Genomic DNA, 11794 nt, shown 5'->3' with positions numbered 1-11794 from the left:
TTGGCTGGAGGGGGAGGGGGAGGGGGGGGGGAGGGGAAGAGTTGGGAGTTCATATCCGGTCGGCGAACCAAGACCAGTCAGTCCCCTGAACCTCCGGACGCCCCCCCCCCCCCACCCCCCCGCCCCACCCAAACAACACAGCGGCGATGAAGCTGACCACGGCTGCTAGACCCCCCCCCCTCTCTCTTCCCCCCTCACGATAACCGAGGGGAAATTTAAAGTGAGGCCATAATGCTTATTCCAGTATGGTATTTTTTTTTTTTTTTTTGAAGTGCGAGCAGCTTCCACAACAACGTCAGTAGACGTTCCAGTTGTGGGTGAAAAAAAAAAAAAAAAAAAAAACGTTCTTCCGGGTTCTTCCACTCGAGCGTTTCGGCTACGGACGTCAGACGCCCTGTTCTACTTCCTGCGAGGGCAGGAAGTAGAACAGGGCGTTAAGGAAACAAGAGCTTTCAGCGCCGTGTGCACGGTCTTCACCTGCGGGTCTTAAGGACCGCGTTTGGTGGCTGGCAATGAAACTGAAAAAAAAAAAAAAAAAAAAAAGGAGCTCGGAGAAATGCCGGTTAGCGGATTCGTTGGCTTTTAAAAGAGGCAGCTCGCACGCGCGCAACGGTTATCCCCGTCCACGCGGCCCGTGGCATTTCCCTCCGAGCGCGTCCCGTTCGCAACGGCCGGAGAGTGTTTCTCCGCCTGTCGTTCGGACTTCGCAGGACTTTTTTTTTTTTTTTGTTCATTTGAAAAACGCGCCGCGGGTTCTGAATAATCGCGCGGTTAGAATACGAACGGGAGGCGCGGACACGTGAGGCACAAAACGGGAGGGCAAAAAAAAAAAAAGCGTCCGGCGGAGGGAGAGAGACGAGGCGTGGGGCGAAGAGGCCGGGCCGGGAGAAACAGGAAACGTCTGACGAACCGGGTCGGTGTCGGGGGGGAGAACCGCAGCTTCTTGTAAGACATCCCCCCCCCCCCCCCCCCGCCCCCCCCACACCCACCTCCCATCCCGCCCCTCAGCCCCCCAGCTTCAAACGAGGAAGAATGACACGGCATCCTGAAACCTTCCTTGTTTTCGCAAGTAGTCTTCATCAGAGCGAAAATAAAACCACAACAATAATAAAACGCTAACTGTGAGATAAATGAATGCCGCCAATCACTTTTTTGTTTTTTTGTCGCCCCCCTCCCCCCCTCCCCTCCCTCCCTCCCTCCTCCCGACCGTTGCGTCATGCCTCTTCAGCTGTGCGCTACCCCGTCTCGCCGTAACATTTAGTGTCATTATAGGAAGCTACCGTGCTAAACGTTTAAAGCGTCGCGTCACTTTTTTTTTTTTTTTTTTTTTTTCCTTTTGCGCGTGAAATTATTTCGACTGGCGGCCAAAAAGGAAAACAAAAAACAAGCACCAATCGTTACAGCCGTCACAACAGCCGCCCCCGTCCCAGCTCTGCGTCTGCAGTTCGTCGAGCTACCGTTTCTCCCTCCTTCCGGGCTCAGGAATCCCTTTTCGCCGTCCATCGGGGGTCTGAACTCGTCTTCCTCCGGCGGGCGATCACGTCGCTTACCGGTTTGGTTACGTCGTCAACCTGCACGAAGCTTCTCACGGTACCGCTTCGGCCAATTTGGACGCGTGAATTAGTGACGACGGCCACAATTTCCCAGCCAGAGCATCCCCAGCAGATGAGGGCGATCGCCGCCCTTCGTCCTCCTGCGTCCACTCGGGGCTGCATCGAACTCGTTTTGTAACTGTAATCTGAAAATCATGCCGGTGTGAAGAGACGTTAAAAGCGAGCTTTCTTTTCGCTTCACACAAACCGTTCCTGCGTATTTACAGCGTGCGCGGGGCCGAGCGCGTCAACCACGGGAAACGCCTGTCAATAAGAGACACGCCGTTATCTTGAAGGGGAGTGAGAACTCGGGTGTGTTCAAATGTCGCATCGTGAAAAGGAAAAAAAAAAAAAAAAAACACCAAAAAAACACACAAAAAGACGCAATTAAGCAGTTAAGACAAAGATTTGAGAAGATACATCTGCTTGAGTGGGGGGGGGGGGGGGGGGGGAATGTAACTCCTTCATAAACATACAGAGACGGAGGAAGAAGCAAAAAGAGAGAGAGAGAGAGAGAGAGAGAGAGTGGAGGACAAATAACCGTTCAGACGGTCCGCGAGTTGGGTTTCTAGCCGGCTCCGCGGATCACGTCGGGTACATCGGCCGCCTGAAGTGAAATAACAGGGATTGCTCAAATCATGAGGTATAAAAGAACAAAACAAAAAAACAAAAATCACTTCGTTTTCTGCCTTAACACAAATATGAGGAAAAAAAAACCCGGAGCAGATGCCGAAGATGGGAGGAGAGGAAGCTCCCCGAAAGGGCTTCCCCCCCCCTCCCCCCCCTCCCCCCGGATCCTCATCAGACACACCACCATGATGAGTCACTGTTAGCCAGGCTGCTGCTATCCGGGGGAAAAACAATTTCCACTGTGTGCAGAGAGCATCGACAGGGCTTCGCCGCGGTGACGTTTTGTTGTTTTTTTTTTTTTTGCCGGCAAAGTAATCCAGAGAGCAAAAAAAAGTTTTGGTTGCGGTGGGATGAGAAAGGGGGGGGAGGGGGGGCTGATGTAAAAATGAGATTAGCAATGATGGACACAGACTAAAGAGAAATGTTTGGCCAAAAGGCTTCAATTTCTTTACCCAATGACCTCTACCACAGTGTGTGTGTGTGTGTGTGTGTGTGTGTGTGTGTGTGTGTGTGTGCGCGTGTGTGTGTGTAGATAAGCTAACTGGTATCTCACCCTAATCTTCCACGGCCTCCATTCTACTCTAAATCAATACCAATCTTTTCCCGTGCCCTTTTTTTTTTCTTCCTCTCTCCCTGGACAGAAAGTTGTCTCGGTGTCTGTTGCTTGACTCCTCCCCCTCCCCCTCCCCACAACCAGCTCAACCTTCTTCTTCTTCTTTTGTTCCTCTTTGTTGTTAGGAACAACTAATGAGAACTGTATGTTTACCCCCCCCCACCCCCTGCAAAGTTTTCAATCCGCTTTCCCCCCCCCGGGGCGGGCGGAGAGTCGGGCGGTCGGGACGGCGGCTGTTGGGGGGTCACGAGGTGCTACGGAGGGGAAAGGCTGGCGGCGTGTCGTAGTGGCACAGGTGATGGAAAGGGGAACACAGACAGGAGAAGAGAGATTTTAGTAGAGGTCGTGGAGGTGGTGGTCGAGGGGTGGGGATGGGGGTGTGTGTGTGTGTGTGGGGTGGGGGGCGGGTCCCTTTTTAACAGCAGCCCCCTCCGGACTGCCTGACGGGGGTGCTCTCGATTTTTAAGTTGGGCTTGTCGCCGCCGGCCGTGGCTCCGGGGCCCATGCGCTTCTTGATCTCGGCGGCCATGGTCATGAAAGCCTGCTCTACGTTGGTGGCGTTCTTGGCGCTCGTCTCCAGGAAGGGGATGGCCAAAGAGTCGGCGAACTCCTGCCAGGACGGGAAGAGGGAAAAAAAAAAAAAAAAAAAAAAAAGGACCGGTCGTGAAAACCTTCCGCTCAAAGCACGCGGGAGAGCGAAGCTTCGGCGTAGTTAAGAGAATGATTAACAAACATTTCAGCCACTTTTAAAAGCCCTTTAGTGCTTCCACCGACCTCGCTCCCGTTTTATTGCTTACCGAATCATTTACTAAAATGATTCAATGACATGTATTTACCTAAAGGGCAAAGACAAGCGGGCTTTTGTTTTGAATTTTTCATTAACATCTTTTACTGTGGAAAAAGCTGCAGGAAAGTGTTGCATTTGAATTGACATTAGCTTGACAAAAAAACAAAAAAAAGTCTTAAAACAAAGACAAGCGAGTACGTTCACGTTTCTTCTGCTCGATAAATCGGTTAAGGAGGTACGTAAAATGCGTTTTTCCATCTCTCGGCGGAAACCAGCGCTGAGCGGCCGTACCTTAGCTGTTGTGTAGTCCACGACCTTCTTGGTGGTCAGGTCACACTTGTTGCCCACCAGAAGCTTGTTGACATTTTCGCTGGCGTAGCGGTCAATTTCCTGAAGCCACTGCTTGACGTTGTTGTAGGACTCCTGCAACAACGAGAACGAGAGAATTAGCTTTCAACATCCAGCCACCGGGCAGAGAAGAATTGGCCTGCGTGAACGCTGCCACTCGAAGGGCTCTAATTTTCTATTTGTTAAGACTGCGTCGGGATAGTGGCTCTGTTCTACTGTAGCAGAACTATAGCAATTGATTGTTTTTTGTTGTTGTTGTTGTTTTTTGTCCCTATTAAAAAGTCTGAGAAGATCATAACTTTAACTCGATACTGTTCCAAACCAAAAAATAAAGTTGTGGAATCGGAAAAATGCTCGTTTGTTTTACTTCTGATGAAACTGCTTTCGGAAATCTGAAAGCCACGAACGGGTTTATGAATACAGTTTAAAATCACATACAGCTCAGCTAATTATTTTAAGTTTTTCCACTTTTCCTGACATTTAAGCCACGTAAATATTACGTGTCTCAGGACCGTGAAGATCACCACTTTATTATAAAAATGTAAATAGTCGGGATAATGGTCAACATGATGATTAATTTCCCAAACTTGAATAATATCTGGTAACGCTCTCTTTAAATTGTTTTAACTATGGGAATTCTTCCACTAAGTTGCTGTAATTTTGGCACATATTGACAGAACTGGCGAGCACATTCCTTGAAGTCGGTGTGGTGTTTATATGGTGTCGCGGTGTTTATACTCTACGTGTGTGCAGTTGTTTTGTACAGATAATTGCGGTACCCTCTCAGGCTTCTAGAAAGTGCTGCCGAGGATGAATCACACTTGTAGAGTTACACAATTTGTTCCTGTTGTTTTGTTGACTACCGTTGATGTCAAGCCGGCACTGAGTTTGAAGGCAGGCTTTAAAATACATCCGCAAGTACGCCTTTAATAGACTCAAACGATGTCGACATACAACGTAATTTCCTGGAGTTATCCAAGCTGTTTAAAGGCACAGTCAACTTCAGAGTAAGTAAACTTCTGATCTACCGGAATAGCGGCGTGGTGAAAATAACCTGTCCGTTTCTGCAAACGAAATGCTGAAAAATGTCGAAATATGAAAAGCACCGAACATTTTGAATATTCAAAGGAACAAAATCATCAGTTTCTTTGTCCTACTTTGAGGAACCAGTCGTCACCGCGGACCCACCTGATCTGTCACGTCATATACAACTATGATGCCGTGGGCTCCGCGGTAGTAACTGGACGTGATGGTACGAAACCTCTCCTGCCCTGCAGTATCCCACTGAGAGAGACAGAGACACACAGAGACACACAGAGACACAGAGACAGGGAAAGGGAGAAGGCATTATATAAATCGATTCAACAGCTTCAGTCGGTCATAACAGGAAATTGAGAAACTTTATGAACTATAAACCCAAAAAGGACAATTCCATCCTCGTGAGCCTTTCGACAATCAAAAGATCTCATGTTGTGTTTGATGTGATCATTTTAAAATCACAGCTTGTGAAGAACAAAACATGCGGTGAAGCAGCTTCTCATTTGAGAGGCACCGGTTGTTCATTTTTTTCAGGTTAAAATGCCGAACGCAGCCGGTGGCAGCCGATATTAGCCGGGGGGTCCGTCGTAACCACCGGGCCAGTAAAAGTTTATCCAGGGAAGTCGGTTGGCCTGTCGCAGTCAGCGGCCAATCAAGAGCCCACGGCTTGGGCACGTTAAAAGACGATGTCGCCGAAATGCATTGATTCGGGAAGACAGAGAACCGCACACCTCCACCCGCACCCACGCACCAGTCAACCCCCACCAGACGTATGCTTTTTGAACACATATTATCAACCTATTTTTTTTTTTTACCTCCCCTGAGTGCAGCATTATTCTACTGAAGTGAACCGTGATGCAGTCTCGAGTTTTGGGGCATTTTAGGGTCACCGGCCCATCTGAAAATCGCCCCCCCCCTGCGGAGAGCAGCGTGGTTAAACAAGACACACGCACGCAATTCCAAAGCGAGGAAATCAGGTTGACGAGTGGGAGTGATGGAGCGGCGGGCCCACAGAAATGCTGATCAAAGCGGAGAAAAATTGTGAAACACAGTAAAAAAAAAAAAAAAAATCTGTCGCTGTACATGTAGCCGATATCATGAGCCACATTCTGTGGTAAGAAAAAAAAAAAAAAATTCTGCAGTCTCTGGAGCAAAGAAAAGGCTCCCGAGTTGAATGCAGATACATTTTGCTGACTGTAGTGACACGGATGAGCTGCAACCAGCTGCGGAGAACGAGGGGAGGACAGTCTTTCAATCTTCAATCATTTACATAACGTGTCAAGAATGCACCAATGTCTATTGGAATAACAACGAAAAGGAACTTTGTACCAAAGGCTTACAGACTTCTTAAAAGTTCTGGCTCTGAAAAAGCACCCAAGTTATTGTTCATTTTCTGCAGTGAGAAAAGGCAAAGTAGGTCCTGAGTTAAAACCCTAAAAAAAAAACTTAAAGAGATTTTGTTCATCTCTAAAATAACAGAAAGCAGAAGTCGGTTTAATTTAGTGTGTTTTTTTGTATGAGGCAGAGCGTCATCCAGTTAACAAACGAGCCACCTTAGAGATAGCACAGTTTGTTCCCTTCGCTAAAACAAGATCTAATTACAGCTTGCTTTGAATTCCAAATTGAACAAACGCACGCACACACACACACACACACACACACACACACACACACTCAAGCCTCTCATGTGTTTTGTTAACAATGGCTGGATCTGAGCCCTCCTCGCTCAGGTGAAGGTTACAAAGAGTGTTCTCTGTGTGTGTGTGTGTGTGTGCGTGTGTGTGTGTGTGTGTGCGTGTGTGTACACTCACAATCTGCAGTTTTATGGTCTTGCCGTCCAGCTCGATGGTGCGGATCTTAAAGTCCACTCCGATGGTGCTGATGTAACTCTCGGTGTAGGTGTCATCCTGCAGATAAAAAAAGGAGAACAGGACAGAGGGGGTGGGGGGTGGGGGGGGGTGGGGGTTCAGGCCAACAGGTAGAGGGAGTAAAAAGCGCAGGTCGCTGCTGGAATGGAAGGTATTCAACGGACCGGCAGTAAGGAAAGAACAAGTTTCACGGTGACCAAGGACTACTTACTGCAAAGCGCAGCAGGAGACAGGACTTCCCTACGCCGGAGTCTCCGATGAGCAGCAGCTTGAACAGATAGTCACTGGAAATAAAAAAAAAAAAAACAGTTGAAAAATGTTTTAATACTTGTACATATAATATTACCAGAATGTTGGCACGAACCCATTTTTTTTTATTCATCAGCTAAATTCATCGTAAAAATGACCAAAACCAACAATGTGTTCGTCAAAACTGGCACGGTCATTTTCCTGAAACGGTAGCGAATTGCAAATGTTACTCAAACGGGAGGGGAGCGCTGCATTTCTTCGTCCCGCTTGCAGCAGCGGGTTGATCCACATGCGGTTCTGCAGTGAGTACGCAGGCAGCAGGACAGTGGACGTGGAGCTCACGAACCGCATTGAGCGTGTTCACCCAGCGGAGCAGTGCGGCTCCTTGTTGTTAATAGTTCGTGCAGGAATAACTACATCAGCCATTGATGCACACGCGGGCACTTTGTTAATGGACATGTTTGCGGGATTTGTTACCAGAAAGAGAAATACAGTAGAGAACTACTGAGTGTTAACTGGTTTGTGCTAATTTAATTGGATTTACTGATCCAACCTTTTCTTTTCTTAATACTGTGTACTGTCCATTAACTAATACGTTTTAACGCTGTTTCCGACTCACTGGAATATATATATATATTTTTTTTTTTAAAGTAGGGCAACATTAGACAGCAGCCTGCCTTGGGCAACACCGAGTGAAAAAAGTACAGATGCTGTACCAAATAAGTAGTGACGTATGATATTCAGACCTGAATGAAAAGATCAAAACCCTTCATTTGAAATATGAGCTCTCCAGTCACCAAATTAAGCAGTGTGACGGGCATAGTTCATTCAGCAGTTAAGATTATTGAGGTTTGATAGCCAGCCCCACTCGTAGGTTCCCGCAAAATGATAGAAAAACATCACCCACCCACCCACCCACCCTCCACCCTCCACCCTACCCCGATCACTGGGAGGAAAACGTCACGTGAATCTGACACACAGCACAAAACAGGTGGAGAGAATTGCTCAATATGCCAGTGCTATTCTGGTGTCACAGGAAACTGAAACCGTGTCGTGTATCACAGCTCGGCGCCCGATCAACAACTGGCAATATTACACAAAAACACCGGATCCAACAACAACAACGTTGCAATCGGGTCGATAGCGACGGGTCCATATCGACACGCCGCTCATTCACGAAAACAAGCAATCCGCAGACCATCATGGCTGCGAAGCCTACGTTACCGTATCTACGCTTCCCACCGACGGTAGTCGCTTAATGATACAAAACCCAAGTTAGAATTTAGAAAGAAAACGTTTACTTTTCCTGATACTTTTAGAAATTTAAAAAAAAACCTGAACGTAGTCAAATTATGGCCGTCTGAATTCTTGTACGAATAAAGAAGCATGTGATGATCTGAAAACATAAACAAGCTGACGAACGGGATGAGAGGTTTCTTTCCTAAAACCTGGACAGATGATTAAGCTGGCTAGATTCATCCCGGTACCTTTCAGTCAGCTGTCACTCAGACCAGAAACAAATCTCTCAACAGTTATTGCAAGTTGTAATGGAAGTAGGCCGTTTATGAATGAATATGAGCCTGCATTAAAAAAAAATAAGTTCATGAAGTCTGCTGTTTATTATCTTGTTGTTGGATTATGTCAGCGATAAGGGCAATCCATAAAGCATGTGGAAATGTGTGGATGTCCATTTACAATGGCCTTAAATGACCTTAGCTATGACGGGGCGGGGGGGGGGGGGGGGGGGGGGCTGATAGTGAGAGGGACTTCCCGGTTGGCGAGAGTGTTTCGGGACAGGTCAAACCAGAGAATATGAGCCATCCCCAGGAATTCTCTGGGGATGGCGTATGCTCCCTGCGCCGACTGCTGGGTCTCAACGTTCAGGCACCGCGCAACACGGAGCAGTGCCCGCCGCTCTGACCATCCGACAAGACGATCTGGACTACCTGAGAATATTTAAGCGTAACCTCAAACCATCAGCTAAGACGGTTAAAACTTGGAAACAACCGGGTGTTTCAACTGCAGGCTAACTTAAGCTTTTGGAGACGCCTCGCCAAAGTTATGACCTCAACCTTATTGAAAATATGGAGACTGTGCGTAAGGATCGTGTCCGTGCCAGAAACCCCTCTCCCCCCCATTTTTTTTTTTTTTTTTTTTTTTTTTTTTACCTCTATTCATTCTGCCAGAAGCTTGTTAGTGGCCACTAAAAGCGTCAAGTCACGGTGAACCTTACGATGGGATGTTTAACCAAATATTAGGTGTGCTGTATTTATATTTTGGACCACGTGTCATTTTGACTGTGTAGATTTGAGAAACATTCATTTAAAATGGGTGTACCTAATTCTTAAAGATAAATGTTGTACACTCATTCGGCCTCATAAATAATAATAATAATACAAACATTTGTATCAATAAAACCTTTAAGTTTGGCTTGGGTGGTATTGAGGTGTTGAGTGTTGAAAGTCCACAACCTATGATCTTTCATGCCGCTTCTTTTTCTATTAAAATGACACAAAAGATGTTCTATTAACATGATTAAAATGAAGTGGACAACAAGAACCACCAGAGGTCAGTGATAATAAAGGAAACTGGAGCAACAGCCAGTCAAGAGCTGAGACAGATGGAGAGCGTTCAGGAATATTTAAAGGATCAGATCCGATGACACAGGTGAGCTGCTCAACATGGACTATTAGCTACAAGAAATAGGCGGCCACACGCAGTAATGCTTGAAATTGTTATTGTTCGTGGCGGCCTGCAACTCATTTTTCATGTGCGCTTCAAGTGCTGCGTCTAAAGGAAATTTCAGCAAAGTGGAGACAAAATCTTCCCACAACTTTAGTCCACATGACAAATTCCTGGATGATTAGATCTGCCGGAGCTTTAAATGTTCTTGCTGTATCCATAAGAGGGTGTCTGTTCTGTTCGCCTGTTTTCCATTTAACGTGCATGCCATTGAATATTTGTGATTGACATTTTGCACTGAAGTTATGTAAAACATAGAAATTTCAAATACTCCCTATCAATGGCAAGAAAACGAAAATTGAAAAGAATGCTATGTGACACTCAGCCAGGTATAAATAATAGATCCCGCCACCCACAATGTTTGCACCATTTCTAATAAGGAACTACACAGGGTAAGTTGTAAGAGTGTAAGTTTTGAGTTCATGACTTTTCAAATGCACTTAAATTGATGAATCAGAAAGTAGAAAAGGCATGAATAAAAAACATCCACAGGGCTGCCAAGCGCCTTTGATTGCCCGTCAAGTCCGCTATTACTACTGCTAATAAGTCATTAATAAAGATTTACACAACATCAAATAAAGTCTCGACAGTGGAGCTAATTTAGGTTGGCAAAATCCGAACTTTTAACAAATGCTTTCAATCGACAACAAACCGAATAGTTACAGGTACCAATCTAACTAACGATTGACGTGCAAAACTCCCCATCTGCACGTAATCCGCAATAAAAAAAACCAACAAAAGAAAAACGAACGAGTTCTACCGGTCTGAATGATGAACACCCTTTGCGTAGTTTGCGCATGTGCTTAGCAGAGTAAACGGACGTGTCCAAAGGAAAACACAAACAACAAACCGGGTTGTTTACTCAGGCTAACAGATCAGCCATATCCCCACATCTGGTGTTGTTGTTGTTGTTGTTTTTCTCTGCAGCGTTTCCTCCCGGCCGCGTTGACCCGAGTTTAAACTTTACGCGCTCGCGCCGCTCCGTTTATTCCTCTCGTGAGCGGGTCGCGTGCCGTACGTAAAGGCGCGAGCAAACTGTCAGCTGACGTTTCGAGAAAAAAAAAAAAACACACAACACCTCCGTGAGACTGACATGTTAAAGAAGCCGTCCGCGCCCTGTTCAGGAGAGCCAGCGGTCTCCAAATGAACCACAGTACAATTACAAATAGCACAAATAGTACAAATAGCCTAGCATTACGAATATAAGGTCGCGCCATATTACGCTTTCTGGTTTAACACAACAGAGGCTCGCCTTACAACATGAACGCGCTTGAATATAAAACTCACTATTCGGGATTCATGGTTTCACTCTGGACGGTGTGTGTGGGTTTTTTTTTTTTTTTTCCTGTCGGCGAATCGACTCTTCCTACTCCGGCCAGAAAAAAAAAAAGATGACTTGTAGGTCCGTGAATCCGAAGGCACTTAAGATTGGTTGTTAACCGTCTCCGTTACCGCCGCTTGGTCGTCCCGCTCGTATTCAACCTTTATGGTTTCATATATCCTCGAATCTAGCGGACATATCCTTGTTTCCTCCCCTCAGGCTGGTATATTCAACTGCCTTTTTTTTCCTTTTTTCTCTCCTGCCTTTCTGCGTCTGTTGCTCGCTTAAAGGTTCAAGATGGCTGCGCAGGTGCGGTAGTGACGTAGGGTGACGTGTCACTACAGACAAATCCCGAGCGTCGGGGACAAAGCGAGAACGAGAGCAGCGTCGGGACTTGTAGTGTATCACGGAGAGTTTAAGAAAAAAACAACTACATGTTGTACAGCAGCCGGAATTCACAACAGGATATCCACTTTCTCACACACACATAGATCAAAATTCAATCTTTTTTTTTTTATAAAACACAGGCTACGCACTTTTGTAATCTTAGTTACAGAGTGATTATATTCAATATGTTTTCACTCGTGTCATACTTTTTTTTTTTTT

At 46.2% G+C, this 11794-nt stretch overlaps 1 protein-coding gene across 1 annotated transcript; it reads right to left on the bottom strand.

The window, feature by feature from the left end:
* Nucleotides 1-1182: 1182 nt before the first annotated feature.
* rab1ba (zRAB1B, member RAS oncogene family a) lies at nucleotides 1183-11498 on the bottom strand. Its single transcript, XM_069159031.1, has 6 exons — nucleotides 11155-11498; nucleotides 7088-7160; nucleotides 6820-6915; nucleotides 5159-5254; nucleotides 3914-4045; nucleotides 1183-3445 (listed from the first exon to the last, which is right to left on the bottom strand). Exons 1-6 carry the CDS (start codon nucleotides 11166-11168, stop codon nucleotides 3251-3253), a joined length of 606 nt encoding a protein of 201 aa, XP_069015132.1. The 5' UTR covers nucleotides 11169-11498; the 3' UTR covers nucleotides 1183-3250.
* Between the last annotated feature and the right edge of the window lie 296 nt (nucleotides 11499-11794).

Source organism: Embiotoca jacksoni, unplaced genomic scaffold (genome assembly GCF_022577435.1).
Source record: "Embiotoca jacksoni isolate LCO1_2020_lvr unplaced genomic scaffold, fEmbJac1.0.p SCAF_24, whole genome shotgun sequence".
NCBI lineage: Eukaryota > Metazoa > Chordata > Actinopteri > Embiotocidae > Embiotoca > Embiotoca jacksoni.
This window is presented reverse-complemented; position numbering and strand designations above follow the sequence as displayed.